Raw genomic sequence first — 20699 nt, 5'->3', positions numbered from 1 at the left:
AAAAAAAAAAAAAAAGAAAACTCCAGCTAACATGCCAGCCTCACCCATGCTTGGTAAGAGCATGCTTCTAAATAGGACAGATAAGCTGTGTGCCTCCAGCATCTGCAGCATCACAGGGCCTCGGGGACACTGAAATGTCAGAAACACCTAGAGGTAGGGGTGAGGGTGGTCACTGAAATGATAACGCAGCGGTTAAGAGTGCTTGCTGCTGATCCAGAGGACTGGAGTTCTGTTCCCAGTCCCCAGGCCTGGTGGCTCACAACCATCTGTAATTGCAGTTCCGGGGGAGCGGCCACCTCTGGCCTCTGAAGTACCTACATCCATGTGCACATACACATACACACATAAATGAAAACAACATCTTAAGATAAAAGAGGCAGTAGAGGGACTCGCCCCGGAAGGTAGAACCAGAGAGGGCTTTGCTAACTTCATGCTCACTAAGGTAACATTACTCAGAGCAGTCATTTTGGCCAAAAACAGAAGAAAAAATACCCATTTATTTGGTCCAGTTGGGTAATAGACTAGAGGGAGCATCCCATGAATAAACTCTTCAACTGTAAACATGTGAAGAAATTGGGATGTCTTTGCAGTAAGCGTTTCCACAGGCACTTCAGTATTTCCTAGAAAATGTATGTGTTTGTGGCATGTATGACGTGTGTGATATATGCATGTGTGACTGTGTGTCTGGAGGGATAGGCATTGTGTGTGTACACGTGGAACCTGGAGGTTAATGTTCGATGTCTTCCTCTGTCACTTCCCTCCTTATTTTTGAGACAAGGTCTCTGATATTGAACCTGGGGCTCACTCTCTCAGTGAGGCTTGTCAGCCAGCAAGTTCAAGGAGTGTTCTGATCCCATGACCCTGTGCTGGGGTCATAAGTGCACACCTCCACACTCAGCTTCAACCTGTACCCCCGCCCCAGTGCTGGGGTCATAGATGCACACTTCCACACCTACATCCTGTGTAGATCCACTCCCCCCATGCTGGGGTCATAGACGCACACGTCCACACCTAGATTCTGTGTAGATCCAATCCCCCCATGCTGGGGTCATAGATGCATGTGTCCACACCTAGGTTCTGTGTAGATCCAAACTCGGGTCCTCATGATTGCATAGCAAGCAGTTTACCCACTCATCCATCTTCCCAATCCCACCTTAAAATACTTTAATAGACATGAGAATTATATATATTTGGGGAGCAATGTGATGCTTTGTGTACGATGTGACATTTAGATTACAATATATAACTTAAGTACATGTATAACCATCTTCAGTACAATTGGTGTGTCACTTAACTACAAACATTTATCACTTCATTGTGTGAAAACTTCCAAAGCCCTTTTTAGTAACTATTTTGAAATATTCAATTAGTTTTTTTCAACCCAGTGCCTCTACTGTGTATAGAACATTAGATACCATTCTTCCCACCCACTGCTCTCCTGTGCAATTGACTGGTCTCTCACCACACCCTTCCCAAGCTCCAGAATCTACTACTCCATTCTCTACTGCTGAGAAGTTAACCTTTTAGTTTCCAGGTGGAAGAATGCACACATTTATCCTTCTGTGTCTGCCTTATTTCACTTACCGTATTTTTAGCACCATTCACACTACTGAAAATGGGAGAATTTCATTTTTAATCACTGACTGATGTTCCGCCCAGAGTGTGTGTGTGCATAGTGTTGCATAACTTTTCCCGATAAGAGGAAAAGGCATCAACTACAGACCAAAGTATGATTCTACCAAAGTCCATCTTGGCAAAGCCATGAGTGTATAAGGCTTGCCTACAGAGCACTAGTGAGGAGGAACTTACAGGATCATGGGTGACCTCCAAAACAAAAGTGTAACCCCCAAATCTCTCCCCAGCATGGATGACAATTTCCCAAGATGGGCAAAGATGGACACCCCCATGTAGCAGGAATCTTAAATGGTCTTATTAATAAAATCAAACCTGAGGCCAGTTATTAGGGTGAATGCTGGAAGATCAGAGAAGCAGAACAAGCCACAGCCACCTCATCTTGCCAGTTCCTCAGCTGATCATGTTTCCTCAGACTGAAAGCCTCTGAGTCCTCATCCAAATGAATCTCAGCTGAACTGCTTCTCGAAAGCCTGAATGCTTAACCAGTCTAGTTCCTGGTTTTCACGCCTTATATACCTTTCTGCTTTCTGCCCTCACTTCCTGGGATTAAAGGCTCACTTTCTGGGATTAAAGGCGCGTGTCACCATGCCTGGCTGTTTCCAATGTGGCCTTGAACTCACAGAGATCCAGATGGATTTCTGCCTCTGGAATGCTAGGATTAAAGGCGTGTGTGCCACCATTTTCTGGCCTCTATATCTAGTGGCTGTTCTGTTCTCTGACCCCAGATAAGTTTATTAGGGTACACAATATTTTGGGGAACACAATATCACCACACCCCCATCCACACTTTATATGTAGCATAGACTTTAGTGACTCCAAACACTGAGACCCTGTGCAATTGGAGTGGAAGGACATATAGAAAGAAGTGGCTGAGATCTCATTCGAGGGTTCAAGGACCATTCCCATTTCCTCCTTCTATGATGGAAGTCATCAGGCTCCATCTTGAGAGCCTCTTAGGTCATCACAGCTTCTCTGTTGAATGTAGGGATGACTATTGTGCTTAAAGGCTAGCATTCCACAACATAGGAATATTCACATTCACATTTTGCTCATCCATTCATCCATCAAGAGACTCTTAGTTTCTGTATCTTGGCCATTGTCCATGATGTTGCAATGAAGATGGGCATGCATGCTCTCAAAGTCTCTCTAGAGATATTGGTTTTGCTACCTCCAGACTTTTGGAACATATGGAAATTCTATTTCTAGTTTTATGATGACCACCATGCTGCTTTTCATGATGCCTGTACCAATTTCCTTTCCTACCAGAAGTGTATGACAATTCTCCTTTCTCCCAGTTTAGCAAATATTAGTTTTGTTTCTTTTTTAAGGACAGTTATGTATTTGTGGGGGGGGGATGTTCACTGCCACTGTAAGCATGTGGAAATCAGAGGACGGTTTTCAGGAGTAGCTTCTCCCCTTCTACAGGAGAGCCCTGGGGATGGAACTCAGGTTGTTCGGCTTGGCAGCAAGTACAGGTCCCAGTGCTTGCCTTGTCTTTTTGTTTTTAACCATAGCCCTTCTCAGTGGGATGAGATGGTATTTCACTGTGCTTTCGATTTTCATTTCCCCAATGATGAGTGATAATGAGCATTTTCAAATTCAGCAAAAGCAACTCTTGAGTCCTTGTTTGTGTTCCTTTACCTGTGAGAATGCTTCTTCTATTTTCTAATAACAGAGGACATCTAGGCATGTCTTCAGGTTGCCTTTTACAAGCTGCTCTGCCGACTTGGGTCTGCAAGAGAGATGTTCGTTGGCCCAGGAATCTCTGGGGCTGACACTGTGGCACTGAATTGAGTTTGCCTGAATTGTGTGGCTTTCCAGTGGTTTGTGATGTATGCTGCTGGGGCTTGGAATGTGGAGAGCAAGAAAATGAGGTGGCTTCTAGAAGCTTCCAGATCCCAATGACTATTCCTGATCATCCTACATTTGCTTCCCACATGGAGAAAAACAGCTCATTATTCTGAAATGTTAGAGGCAATGTGGGCATGTAGGAAAGGGGGTTAACATTGGAGGTGAATCCTAGACATCCAGCAGACCGGGTATAAGGTGAGCTCCTCTGTGCAGACAAGACAGAACCATTCCCAAGGCCCAGACTAAGAATGTGCAGGACCATCATGGTGATGAGGGCTTTGCCAGGTTGGAGCCTCCCATTCAGGTGTTCAGGGGGGCAGATCCTTTCAGACTTACCTTGTTTTCCAGTAGTGACTCTTCTTTTGGAGACAAGGTCTCCTTATGTAGCCCTGTCTGGTCTGGAACTCACCATGTAGGCCAGGCTGGTCTGAAAAATCACAGAGATCCATTTGCCTGTTTCTAGAGTGCTGAAATTAAAAGCATGTTTTAAAAGTACCACTCCTGGAAAAATAATCCTTTCTCTTTAATTCTTTAATGAATCAGCCATTTGAGACTAGCTATGTTGGCAAGCTCTGGATTAGATTGAGAGACCCTACCGCATAAGGTAGACAAGTGATGGAGGATGGTTCCTGACGTCCACCTTGGCACTTGCAAACATCTACCTTGGACCTTCACATGCACGGACACCCACACACATGCCCCACCTCACATGCAAACATGGATACATACATGCACACGCACACATGCACACACACACACAGAGACAAGAATGGTGAGCTTGAACGGGGTGCTGTGAGGATAAATGAGCTGTGGACTTTGAGAATGTCCCACAGCAGAACAAGCGTACCTGGAGCTGTGTACAGTTCCCATTGGGGCACTTGGGGTGCTAGCAGGTGACTGCAGGCCATCACAGGTCCTGTGTTCTCCCCTGCCCTGATGTTTTCCCATCTAAGCTGTGCTAAGGTGAAAAGCAGGGCGGGCATCACAGATAGTCCTAGCGATGGTTTGATGTTCCAGAGAAGGCTGTAGACGATGCTGTTCCCTGCAAGACATTAACTTCTGTTAATGTCAATTTTGGTTTGTTTTTTTGTCTTTTTGTTTGTTTGTTTATTTGTTTTGACATTGCAGAATAGCATTGTCATTTATAGAGTTCATGGATGAGAACATTACTGTGGAGTTACAAAATTAAATTTCAAAAAATAAAATTTTGTGATGGGGGCTGGGGACATAACTCAATTTGGAGAGTGCTTGTCCAGCATGTGTGAGGCCCTGAGTTTAATCCCCAACATGACCTAAACTCAAGGATGCTGGCACTCACCTGTAATCCCAACACTCAGGAGGTAGAGGCAGGAGGATCAGAATCAGAGTTCAACACCAGCTTGGGCTACGTGAGACCTTGTCTCAAAAAAACATAAGTGTATAATTTAGTGTTGGGATGCTTGTAATAGCTCTTCTTGGCTGCATGTGGTCATACCCAGTGCATGACTGAAGGTTGGATGCTTCTCCTGACAGAAGCCAGGAGAAGTTCCACATATTCTCTACCTAGGAATAATTGTTCCTCTTTTTAAATAATAATTTATTTTTTGAAATTACAATATAATTACATCATTTCTTCCTTTCTCTTTCTACTCTCCAAAATCTCCTGTGTACCCTCTTGCTCTCTTGCTCAAATTTCAAATTCCTCTTCTTTAATTTAATTGTTGTTCTTACTGGAGCATGTGCACACACAGGGGCACATGGACATACAAAATAAATAATTATTTTTAAAGAAAGAAACCAGGACTTTCCAAACCACTTCTGATTCCAAGTACAGCCCTTCATGATTCTATAGGGAAGCGGACCATTTCATGACCCAGCTGTGTGTACTGCTGACCTCAAGCTGCCTGCAGGCTTTAGTTGTTAGCAGGGAGACACACATGGGCTAACCTGAGATGCTGAGAGAAGGGTGGAGAGCAAGGACTCCTAACCACAATGCTTCATTCCTTCCTCTCTCTCGTGGTAGAATTTCTTTTTAAAGTAAAACAGCCTTTTGGTTTGTGAGCCTTGCTCTAGCAGGAAGACAAATGATTTTTTTCTTTTCTTTCTTTTTTTTTTTAAACAGTATCAGACATGTGGTTTCCTGTCTATGTTTAACTTTGCTAGCAGTACATCTCAGCCAGCTGGTTCCCTCTGGGCCCTTTGCAACCTTAATGGTGGTGCTGCCTGCCATCCAGTCAGTCCATTCTGAGCGTACCAGATGCCTTGCACGCTTGACTGTGTTCCAGTGCCTTTCCAGTGAGAGAGGTTTAGAAGTCCTGCCCTCCTCACCCTCCGGAACACCAAGCTCATGCTGAGGCTCTCCAACCCCAGCCCTGGGCAACTGGCTTCTTAGAAGAAATTCAGGGTTTTGTGCTTGAGTTTTGTTTTGTTTGCTTTCTTTTGAGACAGATTCTCATATAACCCAGGCTGGCTTTGAGTCTTTTACACAGTTGAGGATGACCTTGAAGCCTTTATCCTCTTGCCTCTGCTTCATGCATGCTTAGATTGCAGGCCTGCACCACCATGCCCAGTTTATGACCTGCTCAGGAGCCAGCCCAGAGCCTCACGAATGCTAGGCAAGTCCTCCCAGTCCTACCTTGACCTTTCTGCTTCTCCTGCCTCTGCTTCTCAAGTGCTGAGATGTGCTCCACTAAGCCTAGTGTTTGGGGTTCTGGGGATCAACTCAGGGCTTCCTGCGTGCAGGACAAGCAAGCACCTGAGCTGCATCCTGGTCCTTCTAGATCTTGCATGCAAGCAATCAGAAGAACAAGTGGCCCCGTGGCAACCCTGAAGACCCTGCTCACATGTTGCCTTCGGATTGTGCACTCAGCCCTCAGAATAGCTGCTTTCCAGCTGTGCATATTTGTTTTGAGAGGAAACAAGGCAGATTTGCTTTCTAGACTAAATATAGAATTTTAAAAAAAGAAAAGAAATAGGTGTAGAAATATGGTTGAGAAAAATTGTTACAATAAGAAAATTATGGATTAAAATTGGTAGAGCTGTCTCCCAGAAGACCACTCCGTCATTTGAGTGGTGACTCAGAACTGAAGGAGCCTCTGGTTCTATATAAACTTTGACTTGAGAGCATATTCCAAATCCTTCAGCACAACCTAAGTCTGGACAAAGAAGAATCCGAACTGCGTTTCAACTCAGTCAGGCCTCGCATAGGAAGTATTTGAAGTAACTTAAGGTAAAGCAGCTCTCTTTTGTAAATTATCTTTTTCCTCAGCAGGTGCTCTGAAGCTAGACATGGTGGGAGGTTGCTAGCGTGTACTTGTAGAACCCCATTCTCAATGAATAACTGCAGAGGGTGTCTAGTGTGTGCACCGCCTGCCTTGGATTCATACGCTGGATATGAGTGGTTGCTGCAACAACCGGACCCTGGGGCTGGTACAGCACTGGCTGCAGATTTATGTCCCACCCAGCTTGCCCATATGTGTTTCACCAACTCCACACACACAGGCGATGGCAAATGGTTGGTGTAAGACCATGTTTGCTACTTTTAGAGAGTCCCATTGTATAATAGGCTTAAAAAAAATACTCCAAGAAGCTGGCAAACTTTGTGGGCTGACTTTTATTTCTAACCAGGCTAACTTCCAGAGACTGTACATCTGAACTTCTCTCCGTACAGCCACCTGGCTCTTGAAAGTCTTTTCTGAGAGTGAGCCGCTACTCCCGCCTACTGTTAGATAACCCCATTTTTTCTTTGTCATGTCGTTCATTCTGTCTGTTATAAATGGTGATAACAAGGCTGGGGAAGGTGGCTGGGTCGGTCAAGTGCTTGCCTTGCAAACATAAGGACCTGAGTTGGTTGGGACTCTGGAATCCACCTTCAAAAGCTGAGTGTGGTAGCATTTTCTTGCAATCCCAGCACTGGGGAGCAGAGGCAGGAAGGTCCCTGGGGCTCACTTACCAGCTAGCTCAGCTTATTTCCCAAGCTCAGCCACAAGGAACCTGAAAATGGGCTCCCACAATCCCACTATTTGAACTTTGTGCCAATTGTGGCTAAAATGGCAGACCTCTCTATTGTAGCTCTCAACTTGAGGTTTTACCCTCACCTCTCAGGAGTAAACCAGAAGAGGCAGTTGCATTGAACTGAACTTTACTCAAAGTAGAGTCAAGAAGAAACCCATGCAGAGGAGACTGTTGGGTAGTGAGGGGAGCTGGGGGGATGGCTAAGCTTTGAGAAATTTGCAGTAGGAATTAAAACAAAGCACACAGAGAGATATCCTCTTCCCTCATTACAGGAAAAGAAATATTCTCAAAATCTACCCAGAATGCTTAGCAGCATTGTCACCATGGTGCCAGTTAAAGTTGTCCTGTGTCTCCAGCCAGCTTACTCTCCTGTTGTTTAATTAAAATCATCTTTAATTGCTTGCTTGCATTTGTTTGCTTTTCGTGGAGACGATGAATGGGGATTCCTATCTCACTCCACACTCCTCTGCTGGTTAATTGACTGGAATGGGCTTGTGGATTGTTTTCTTGTTGGCCAGTCTGAACACAATTGCGCCAGCACTCTGCCAGTGATGCTACTAGGAGACTTAGTTTTAGGAATGCATCATCTCTGGTAGAATACCAGAAAACCTGCTCTAGCTTTGTGAGACGTACTTCTGAAACTTTAAGGTATGAATGAGCCACCCAGGGAATATTCCAATACACACTCTGATGTAATGAAAATTTAGAACTGGGGCGAAGACTCTGCTTCCCAGTGAGCTCTTAGGTGATGTGCGCTCATGCTGCTGGTCTGGAGACCTCACTTCGAATGGTAAGGTACCAAGAGATTCGGCACCATGACAACAAGATGCTTAAAGATCCAGGTGATGGCAGCAAGATATATGAACTCTAGAACTGTCAAATATATACAGCACCATTGCTGAACTCGCTCTCTCTTTCCCTCTCCCTCTCTCTCTCCTTGTCTGTCTATCTGTCTGTCTATCTACCTACCTACCTACCTGCCTACTTAGCTACCTACTTACACACACACACAAATGTATACACGTATACACAAAACACATCTATGAGTATGTGTGAGTATATATATACATACATACATGGATATATATACATAGAGATACTTAGACAGAGATGCATTAGTAAATTGAGCAGAACTGTTCTGGTTTGATTTCTAATGTGTGATAAATACCGTAGCTGAAGCAACTTGGGGAGGAAAGGCTTTATTTGGCTTATACTTCCAGGTCATGGTTCACTACTAAGGGAAGTCAGTGCAGGAGCCCAAGCAGGAACTAAGCAGAGACCATGGAGTGGTGTTGCTTACTTGCTAGTTCTCTGGGTCATGCTTATCTAGCTGTCTCATGCAGCCAGCCCCACCTGCCTAGGGATGGTGCTGCCCACAGTGGGCTGGGCCCTCCCACATCTATCATCAACCAAGACAATGGCTTACAGACATTGCCACAGGGCAAACTGATCTGGGAAGTTTCTTCTTTCCAGGTGATACTAGATTGTGTCAAATTGACAATAAAACTGACCAGGACAAGGGCAGAGCATTTCTTTTGTAAAGACACTTTCAGCCGGGCATGGTGGTGCACACCTCTAATCCCAGCACTCAGGAGGCAGAGACAAGTGGATCTCTGTGAGTTCGAGGCCAGCCTGGTCTACAGAGCTAGTTCCAGGACAGTCAGGACTATATAGAGCAACCCTGTCTCAAAATAAATATATAAATAAGTGAAAATTTAAAAAATAAAGATACTTTCAGAATTTATCTTATAGTTTCTTCTCAATTGTATGTGATCAGATGTTCTGTAAGGCTCGGACAGGTTTTTTACTAAAATTGTAGGAGGGTTTTTAGAATTCCTCAAGAATAGAAATTCTGCAGCATTCTCTCAGTCCTGTTAGCACTGTGAGAATGGTGCATGCACACTTTGATGGTGAAATCATAAAACAAAACAAAATAACAAACAAACAAACAAAAAACCTCAAATGAATTCTAGCTCTAAGCATGAGGAGGAAGAGTTGCTTTTTGAGGGAAAAGGGAGGCAGCTGTCTAAAGGCAAGTTGTGGATCATGAAGAAGCTTGTGGGGTGCCTGGAAAACATACTTTATTATCAGACTGGTGGTTTTATGATGGTTTGCCTTACAGTAGTTCGCTGATCCTGACACCTGTTTAATGTGCTTTTCTGCATTTGTGTCTCATTGGACTGAAATGGGGGGACAGAGAACAATCAGAATAGTAATTTACAGAGGACAAGTCTCGTTCCTGGGTTAAGGGTGTTGTTTGGGCCACCCTTGTGCTCTAGTTTCATTTCCGTGGCAGTGATAAAATGCCTAACAAAAGGCAGTTTGTGGGAGAAACCTTTTATTTAGCTCACAATTCCAGGTTACAGCCTGTCATGGAGGGGAATCAGCTAAGGAGCTTGAGACAGTGGCCGCATCATGTCTACAGTCAAGAGGGAGAGGAATGAATGCCTGTGTGCCCATTGCTCGGTTACTTGTGCTCAGCTCCCTCCCTCCACTCTCATACAGTTCAGGACCACCTGCCTAGGGAATGATGCCACCCATAGAGGGCTGGGTCTTCCCACAACAGTTAGCTTAGTTAAGATAATCCGCTACAGGCATGCTTGCAGATCAAGCCTCTGTAGACGATCCCTCATTGAAATCTCTTCCCAGGTGATTGTAGTTTCCATCCAGTTGACAGTGAATGCTGACCATCACACCTTGAGATGGAACATTTTAAATTCGGTTTGGTTTCCTTTTTTGGCCCCTGTCACTTGCTAAGAAGTGTCCAATAGGAAATTCGACTTGACACTCTGAGCCCTCTTTTCACACTATTGTCCCATTTTAGGGATAAGAAATTAAGAGTATGGGTGATGTGCCTGGGACAAGCGACTCTGGGTCTGAATGGCTGCACAGTCTTTGTTCCTCTCTCCCACCTCTCAGCGTCCCTAGCCCTGAACCTTCAAGATCATCTAAAAATATTTGCTCTGCGTGTGTCCCACAAGAAAGGCCAGATCTAGCTGAAAATGAGAAATAATTTGCCAATTTCAGAGTCCAAAAAATTAAACAGTTTTGAAAGATTTTTTTTTCATTTTCTTTGGTTTTGCCTTAAAAGACAAAGATTAATATGCCATAAAATTACTCAAACTGACAGAAAAAGTCAGGGGAGAACGCCATGGTGTGCTCTTATGTACAATGATTGAAAAGTAAACAACTTGTTTTCCAAATAAAGCCTTGTACACACACACACACACACACACACACACACACACACACACACACACACACACGAGATAGAAACAAGTGACTCCCAGGCTCCTTATGTCCTCTGTCATGCCCACATCTGGTGCTAATGGCTAAAAAGAACTTAAGATTGAAACTCTGATTGTTTTGAGTCAAAATGACTTAGTACAAACAAATAAAGAGGTCACCACAGTGACAAGAACACTCTTAAAGGAGGCCTGGGGGTGTTGCTCAGTTCATATAGGGCTTGTTTAGCATGTTCCGAGGCCCTAGGTTCAACCTCTAGCACCCCCAAAATTGGGTATAGTGGTGCACGACTGTAATGCACTCTGGAGGTGAGGCCGGAGGATCAGAAGTTCAAGGTCATCTCTAGCTATATATAGAATTTGAGGCTAACCTGAGCTATGTGAGATTCTGTCTCAAAAACTAAAGCAAAAACTAAAACAAACAAAAATTCTAAATGGATTACGTCTTGATAAACACCTGGTGAACATAGATGAATTTAAGAGATGGGCTCCTATGCTAATATTTAAAGTCATTGAGCAATTCTAAGGAAGGCATTTGGAATGTAAATTCATTGGTGTAACTGTACACTAGGAAGGGATGTGGGTGGCAGTTTTCTGCTCACCTTGATGATCTGGTGTGTATGTTAATGGAAATTACATGACATCTAGAGAGACCCTTAGAGAGATGTCCCTGAGTCTCTAAGTGCAAAGATGTCCACATGTCACCATGATCATCTGGAGCCACAGGATATGTATGCAATTGTCAAGGAAGGAAGTGGAGCTAGAATGAGATACACTGTGGGAAGGAAGGGCATCCTGTCCCAAGTCACTACCTTAATTAGGACTTTAAAATTGACAACGTTCCTTTATTCACCAGCACCTACTGGAGGAAAGTACTGTAGGGATCTTTGCTAAGTAAGCATGTCATGAGCAGGCCAATACCTACCTCCATATTGTAGGAAACAGAACCTGACTCAGGACTGCTGTAAGTAAAGCATACGATGCTTGTGGATGAGTCATTTAATACCTACCTGCCAAAGCTCACTGTATGCTGCCTGTCTTTCCTGAGAAGAGAATCACAGAGGGCTTCCCACTACAGCACTGGGAGCTCCTTCCCAGACTCAGAAAGCTGTGAGCAGAAGCCCTGGTTGCTTATGTGGAAAGCCATGCACCAACCCAGGCAGATCTACCTGTGGCATCTGCTACCCACATGCCAGGGTGACGGATCAGTCTTAAACCTGCTGTGGAAACGCTGTCAGAGAGGCCAGCACTCGGATACCTTCCCTTTTCCAAGGGCACTTTGTTTTTTGTGCATGTGCACTCTGGAATAATTGAAGTCAGATGAAGCCTGTAGAATTGCTCAGAGAGACTTGTAAACACGTGTGAAATATTACAATACTCAAATGCAATGATCTCATATTTTTATAGATGAATATGTATTTCTATAATAATACATGGGCAGGCTCTAACACTAGATCTGAAAAGAAAGAAAAGTCGAGGTGTCTAAGTGATAAGTAAAGCATACATTTGTCAAGGCATCTCTTCAGATATACTGTGATATGAACATGTCTAATATTTCTACTGGTGACATAATCATGGGTACACCAAACACTTAGAAATGATTCCAAGTACTTTTGGGGCCAGGAGTGATGGCTCAGCAGCTAAGAGCACTTACTGCTCTTGTAGAGGACCTAGGTTCATTTCTCAGCACCCACACAGCAGCTCACAACCATTTGTAACTCCAATTCCAGGGTATTCAGTGCTTTTTTCTGACCTCTGAGGGCACTGTACACACATAGTGCACGTATATTCATGCAGGCGCACACACATACACATGAATAATACTTATCTTTAAAAATAATAAATGACACATTTTAGTTGAAGGTGAGAGAAGCTGAGGCCTTTGGCTCATTAAGTTCACAGAACCACTGGATTCCACTCATAAAGCCCAGGCTAAGTACATTTGCTACTATAAACATAGAGCCTCATTTAAAAACAAAACAAAACAAAAAACACAAAAACAAAACAAAAGAACCTTCAAGAAATTCCACTCAGAGCTATCCCTAATTTTATGTTACATACAAAACTTTGCATGGAAACTTTGCATACTAGTTTCACAAGTGTGACTTGAGTCCCTGTATGTATGAGGCCCTGTAGCAGGCTCCTGAGTTCCTCTCTCATGTTAGAGCTTTTTCTCCTAGCAGGAAAAAATGCCTACTTAGGAGCAGTACCCCACTGTGGTTCGGAACTGAGAATGAGAAATGGTGTCTGTGCCTGTGGCATGGCCCTTTAGTCGCCCCACCCAAGAACTGACAGTATGGCTCAGCTGTTTAGAGCACTGGCTGCTCTTACAGAGGACCCGGGTTCAAATCCCAGCACCCACATGAGGGCTCACAACTATCTATAACTCTAGTTCCAGGGAATCCAACACCCCCTTCTGGCTTCCATGGGTAGCAGGCATGCATGTGGATGCACATATATTCATGCAGGCAAACACTCATACACATACAGAGAAAAATAATTGATCGTATCACTGAGCAGATGGCACCGAAATACTTGGTGTAGCCTCCAATAAAGACACACACTGTATTCAATTGAAAGGTTCCTTAAAGCCAGTCTTCATCAGCTCCCACCAGTGCATTCAGACACTATGCCGTACGGCTAAGCTCCGTTCCAATAGAGCTTGTGGCAAACATTGCTTATCGCCTGAGTCAGTCTTGGGAAATTAAACAGTCTGAACTTCAGCTTTCCTCTCTGGGACATGGGTCTTAAAATACTAAAAGTTTCTACCCCGCGGAGTTCCCTCAGCAATTAAATACAAGAATTATGTAAGTTCTGTGAACCCAGCCAACACATGGTATGTGCTCAGTTTGGGAGTCTCTCTTATTTGGGGGTTGGCAGGAAGAAACACTTTCTGTGACTTCTGGGCCCAGGAGACCCCTGTGTGGCCACATCTACAGCTCTGTGTCTGACAGGGAAGCCCAGAGGCCAACACGGTGCATGCCTGGGTGGCCCTTGTTTAGGTCCAGCCACATTGCAAGCTTCCTTCCGGCCTGAGTTGTTATTGTGACTCCCTTCGCCTCCTCTTTGAAGTTTCTAGATTGATAGATGCTACTCAGTCACTCCACACATGTGCAGCTTTACATGTAGGTTTAAAAAAGAAAAGAAAAAGGTCACAGGAAACTGGAGGGGAAAGTGATGCTTGGTTTCTGACCTTAAACCAGGGGGTTTCTAGAAACTTCTGCAGTCAATGTCACATGTTAATTACAGATTGGGTGCTTGCCTGTGACTTAGAAGAAATGGAAATGAGTGAGGAAACCTTTTCTGTAAGTAGCTAGGAATTAGACACTGATCAGTAGCAAATGAACAGTTGGTGCAGACGTTTTAATGCATTGGAGAGGTAGGTAATAATTGAAAGTCTGAATTGTATTTCCTTATATGTGGAAAGGAATATTCACAACGGATCAAAAGTAAAGTGTCTCCAAATTCTTCCAGTATATTACAGGGTATTAAAAATAACATTTATGGGATAGGGGGGTGCTGATTTTTTTCTATAAAAACAGTACCAGATAGTAAATCCTTTTGGCTTTACGAAGCAGAGCTGATCTTTATAGCAGGAAGGTCTCTATTAAGAGAATCCACAGAAGGTCTCTCTCTCCCTTCCCCAATCCCTCTATTTAACAACTGTTGAAAATGTGGGGGTGTCTTCATCACAAGGCTGTATGAAAACTGACTAAATCTGCCTGCTTTAGAATATAAGGCAATGTTCATCTGGCAGCACAAACAGGAAATCATGGAAGTGACCCAGCCTGTGCCAGTGGCCAGGATATCTCCGTGGTACCAGATGACCTGACCATTGCCCCTACAGAGCTCCCATTGTCCTGAGAGGAATGTTCAGTCAGTTAACCAAACCAGTTTTATGGCAAGGTGTCTCTGGAGAGCTGAGAGAAGCAAGCCTTCCCTGTGGACAGGTCCACAGGCAGTAGGGATACAGGCTGTCATTTGCTGTGGCACCTAAATGGTATTTCATCTGTGACTTTAATTTTGCCGTCTAGGATTATGTGTGCTAACTGTCATGTAGTTACCGCTGCCACTCAATCCCTGTCCCAACACCCACATTGGGTAGCTCAGAATTACCCTATAACTCCAGCTCCAAGAGATCTGATAGCTTCTTTGGCCTATGAGGGCACCTACATACACACACACACACACACACACACACACACACACACACACACACACACACACACATACACACACACACTTGCACATAATAAAAAGATAAAATAAATCTTAAAGTATTTATACTTTGAAGGCTCCATTACCCAATTATATATCTTTTCCTATTTTTTAAAGATTTATTTTACTTTTCTTTTGTGTATGTGTTTTGCTTGCATGCATATATGTGCACTGCATGGTGCCCATGAAGGACAGAAGAGGGTGATAGACCCCCTAAAACTAGAGTTAAATTGTAAATTGCCATGTGGGTACTGGGAATTGAATCCAGGTCCTCTGCAAGAACAGCAGGTGCTCTTAACTTCGAACCATCTCTCCATCCCTCTTTTTCCTATTTCTAAAGTGCATTGATGTATCTCTTCAGAGGACTATGCTTTTCCCACCTAGTTCCTGGAATTCTAAAGTTTCAGAGTTGTTTTGATTTTGAGTGGCAGAATTCTGGCCTTGGAGTTCAGTCAGTGGATGCACAAACATTTCACTTGAAAACTGGAGTCACACGGGAGCTGATCATTTCATGTCTCCACATTCTCCTCCTTTCGCTTCGTTCAATGTCTCTGGAGTGACTGTGTCACATGCCAGTTAGGGACCAAGTTCCCTCTAGACACCTTAGTCATCTTCCTAGCCATCTGGCTTGAATACTCACCACTCCCCTGACCCCAATAACTGAAGTAGCTGAGTATTATCAATTGAATAATTACAAATCCTATGTCTGACATCAAATCCATCTCAATACCCTCTACCAACTGCTTCCCTCTCTGTCCCCTTACAGAGACATTATGGAAAGGGTCCTCAGATATCATGTATTCTTTCTCCCTCCCCTGAAATTCTTTCTGTGCCTCATGGGTGGTTCTCATCTGTCAGAGAACAACTCAAAGATAGTCCGTGCGCCTGTACCTCCCATGTTTCTCTGAGCTTCCTCATGCCCCATCAACTCACACATTGTACCATATACTTGGCTCCCTTCTGGAATGCCATATATTTTGCTGAGCATTTGTGTGCATGCCCTAACTTCTCCACTGGGTAGTGTGAGGACAGTGGCATGCCAATAGTAGACATTCAGGAATGCTATGACTATAGAGTCAGAACCTAAGGCCTGCTCATTAAGGAGTACCTCAAGTCCAGGTGAACAACACAAGCCTAGAATACTGGCATTCATGTGGATGTCTTCAACTATCCTCTGCCCATTACAGATAACTAATCATGTCCTTTTCCCAAGAGAACTAATAACACATGATCAAAGCTGGCAGATGAACTAAAGTTGCTTATAAAGACATTGTTAGGTCTCGGGTGTGTTGTCTCCACCACAAGCAACCAAATGCATGGCAAAAAGAGGGAAATTGAGTGGCCAGGAGACTTCCAGAGACCACTTCCAGGCCCAGAGCTGGTGTTTCAGAGTAGTCTGAGGGGGAGTCAGAGTGAGCAGAGTGAATTGGAGGTTAGGGTCAATAGGAACAACAGGACCATGGCAGTCTCTACAGCAGTGGTTCCCAATCACCCTAATGCTGTGACCCTTTAATACAGTTCCTCATGTTGTGGTGACCCCCCAACCATAAAATTATTTTTGTTGCTACTTCATAACTACAATTTTGCTACTGTTATGAATTGTAATGTAAATATCTATGTTTTCTGATGGTCTTAGGAAAACCCTGTGAAGGGGTCATTCAACCCTTAAAGCAGTTGAGACCCACAGGTTGAGAACCACTGCTCTATAGTTTTATCAGGTTCTATATGGTTAGGTTACTTTTGTATTGCTATGACCAAATGACTTGACCAGAATTAAGGAAGGAAGAGATTATTCCGTCTTGCAGTTTGAATGGATACAGTCAGTCACGGGGTGAAAGCGGGCTGGCAGGACCTGACCACAGTGCATTCATAGGAAACAGAGAGCACACTGAAAACGAGGTTACACATCTCAAGACTCGCCCTAAAAGACCCACTTCCTCTAGGGAGTGAGGTTCAACTTGGTGAAGTTTCTATAAGCTTCCAGAGCATCACCAGCAGTTGAGAATCAAGTTTTCAAGCACGTGACCCTGGCAAGGCGCGGAAGGGGGCCATTTAACGCTAAATCACATGACTATGTAAGCAACCATTTAAAAGCAGGAGTCATGTCACTTAATCTCTATCCCCAATCCTCAACCTTAGTCATTGTTCAGAACATTGTAGTTACTCAGTCTGACTGTGCCGACAGGCACGAAAACACAGCCACACAGGAAGAGCATAGAAACCGTGAGATAACATAACACGAGGCACTTTACTAAGTTTTCTCGGCTTTTCTTAGAGAGTTGCATTCAAGCTAAACTTTGAAGAGTAGGAGATATTTGAGTGGATGATATCAGACCAGGATTATCTGCTCTCCTTCCCACGCTCCCACCTGCTCTGTTGCACATCCAGACCATATATATGTGTTTGTGTCTGCAAGGTACACAAGTGTGCACATGTATGCATGTGGTGCTAGTGGATTTCTTAGGAATGACCCTTTTTAGGACAGGGTCTCTCATTTGACCTGAGACTCACTGATTTGGCTGGACTGGCTGACAAGTGAGCCTCAGAAAGCCACCTGCCTCCATTTCCCCAAACCTGGAATTACAAGTGTGGGCATTTTGACATGGGTTCTGGAGGTTTAGCGCAGGTCCTCATGCTTGCAAGGCAGGTGCCTTACTAACTTAGCCGTCTCCCCAGCTCCCCCTTCATGTACGTGATGGCTGATGAGGAAGAGACTTAGAACCAGTATCTACCAACATCCTATGTATCAAACTTTGGTTGATACGATATCCTTGGTCGTATCTGATTTGGTTTTACCTTGGGAAGGACATGGATGGTGTGCTAGTGTGTAGCATCCCTGGAAAGAATCACTATCTAGTGTCCATGGACACAGTTCAGATGCTACCGTGTGTAAATGCGTGATTGTAGACTTGCTTCCTGGTGGCTCACACCTCCCAAACCTAATCCTTCTCTCCTGCTTTATCTCCACATCAGAATACACCACCACCAGTCCTGACCTGTTTCTGGTCATTATCCAAGTGACCGGTGTCAGCCTCCTGCCTCCCCTGGGGATTGCCATAGCTGTGATCATCATCTTCTACTGCTATCGTGTCCATCGGCAGCAGAAACTGAGCCCATCCTGGGAAAGCAGCAAGCCCCGGAAACTCATGGAGTTCAGTGACAACTGTGCCATCATCCTGGAGGATGATCGTTCGGATATCAGCTCTACGTGCGCCAACAACATCAACCACAACACGGAACTGCTGCCCATCGAACTGGACACCCTGGTGGGAAAGGGCCGCTTTGCTGAGGTCTACAAGGCCAAGCTGAAGCAGAACACTTCAGAGCAGTTTGAGACTGTGGCCGTCAAGATCTTCCCCTATGAGGAGTACACATCATGGAAAACGGAGAAGGACATCTTCTCAGACATCAACCTGAAACACGAGAATATCCTGCAGTTCCTCACTGCTGAGGAGCGGAAGACAGAGCTGGGCAAGCAGTACTGGCTGATCACAGCTTTCCATGCCAAGGGCAACCTGCAGGAATATCTCACAAGGCATGTCATCAGCTGGGAGGACCTGTGGAAGCTGGGTAGCTCCCTGGCCAGGGGCATCGCTCATCTCCACAGTGACCACACGCCTTGTGGAAGGCCCAAGATGCCCATCGTTCACAGGGACCTCAAGAGCTCTAACATCCTTGTGAAGAATGATTTGACCTGTTGCCTGTGTGACTTCGGGCTGTCCTTGCGCCTGGACCCTACTCTGTCTGTGGATGACTTGGCCAACAGTGGACAGGTAAGTGAGAGTTGGTGCTCCTGACCCTGACCTCACACCTGGCCTCACCTCCACCCCTTTCTTTTATTTTCTTTCTGAAAATTTTCAATTAGAGACGTGTGTGTGTGTGTGTGTGTGTGTGTGTGTGTGTGTGTGTGTGTGTGCGTGTGCGTGTGCGTGTGCGTGTGTGTGTGTGTGTGTGTGTGTGTGTGTGTGCAGGTGCACGTATGTGTCTGTGCACACACGCATGTATTTGTGTGGAGCCCAAATATATTCCTCCATTGCTACTCATCTTGTTTTGTGAGACAAGGCCACTTGCTGAAACCGGAGCTCACCAATTTGGCTAGGCTGGCTGGATAGATAGCTCCAGGGATCCTCCTGCCTCTGCCCCTCTCCACACAGTGGTGGAATTAGAAGGGTGTGCCACCACAACTACCTTTAGCATAGATCCTGGGAACTGAAGTGCTGTCTTCTTGCTTGTGTGGTAAGCTCTTTGCTGGCTGAGCCATCTTCCCAGCCCAGTGATTCCATTTTTGAAGCATTGTCCCAGATCCACATGGAACCCCTCTGACTAAGGTGCACTGGAGGATTTCCTTCCCAGGTGACAGCTGATGAATGTCACAGTGGACCCATCAGGAGCATTGCTATTCTCCATAGCTGGCAAACAGGGCACACTCTAAAACCCTCCTGGAAATGAACGGAACATGTGAAGTTTCTGCCTTGTCAGCACTCTGTCCATAGCAGCACATGCAGTGTGGAGGTCATCTTGCTGAGACACAAACAAGTTAATATGTCAGGTCAATGACTCACAGAGTGCTCTGTTAAAAAGAAAAATGTCTTCTAAGACATGCCAATAAGAACTATTCTTTGGAACAATGGCATCAAATTATTTGACCTCTGTATGACAGAACAGTGATTGACATTGGATGAACTCATCTATGCTGCAGTATCAGACATTTCTGTTTGAAAAACTTCCCTTAGAAATAGCTTTCCCTTTTCCCTGCAGGCCCTGTGTTTGTTTAATGTCAATCATAAAATTGATCACAAGCCTAAATAACCAGAATACAGCCACACATCACATTCATGGAATCCGTTGTATGATTTGGTCTTTTCATATGACTTTAATTTAGCAGAGATTTATGAAATTATGTCATATGGGTCACAGGGTAAATTAAAATTAAATGGTCGTTAAGTGACCCAGATGGGTGGCAATTATTTTCATCATGAGTCTTAGAGTTTCAAGAATGAAGAAAAAAAATCTGATTTGCAAAACCAAAAATAAACAGGCAAGGGGATGGGGAGATGACTTAGCAGTTAAGGGCACTTGCTGCTCTTCCAGAGTGTTAGACTAGGGGTTTTGACCAGGTTCCTTTTCTCTGCCAGTTAAAGAATGAAAAGATAGGAAAAAGCCTTGAGGGTGAAGGATAGGAGTAGAGAAATTGAACAATAACAAACAGGAACGGGAAGAATCAGCAGTTGATGATAGGTGTTTATTGGACTGAAAAGACGCAGACCTGAAGCAGACACATGGCAAAAAGGCCTGCAGAGCATAGAGGGGATGTGGAAACTAAAAATCAAGGCTCTTCTTGAGGGTTGGGGTTTGTCTTCTCTGAAGGGTCTTCCTCCCCTAATTTAGGGTTGGTCAGTTTGAAGAATGATAGAAGGGCTGATAGACATGATAACATGTCCTGACTGGGCCTTGAACTTGGTGACCCTCTCCATCCGGAGGCCTACTGTTAGGAGAAGAAAAGTTATGAGGCCTTTGTTTTAAGCTGCCACGATCTTGTATCAGGTCAACGGGTTGAGGAAGAAGGCAGCCATTTTGGAAGTTCACCATCTTTATTACTGAGCCATAGCTCCTCTCACTGTCTGCCTTTCATGGAGTCTGTCTGATTCTTAGTCCCTCCAGAGGATCTGGGTTTTGTTCCCAGCACCCACATGGCAGCTCACGGTTGTCTCTAACTCCAGTTCCAGGGGCTCTGATGCCCTATGCTGGCCTCTGCAG

The 20699-nt window shown here is 44.6% G+C and overlaps 1 protein-coding gene across 2 annotated transcripts in view; it reads left to right on the top strand.

The window, feature by feature from the left end:
• Positions 1–20699, top strand: part of Tgfbr2 (transforming growth factor beta receptor 2) — a 96657-nt gene that overhangs the window by 54549 nt on the left and 21409 nt on the right. For both annotated transcript variants that reach the window (XM_052723505.1, XM_052723514.1), the window contains one exon: positions 17916–18715. In XM_052723505.1, coding sequence (XP_052579465.1) covers positions 17916–18715 — 800 coding nt within the window. The remainder of the gene's footprint in view (positions 1–17915; positions 18716–20699) is intronic.

Source organism: Peromyscus californicus, unplaced genomic scaffold (assembly GCF_007827085.1).
Source record: "Peromyscus californicus insignis strain IS unplaced genomic scaffold, ASM782708v3 Scaffold_11__1_contigs__length_118956290, whole genome shotgun sequence".
Taxonomy (NCBI): Eukaryota; Metazoa; Chordata; class Mammalia; order Rodentia; family Cricetidae; genus Peromyscus; species Peromyscus californicus.
The sequence above is the reverse complement of the archived record's forward strand: the minus strand, read 5'-3'. Positions and strand labels throughout refer to the sequence as shown.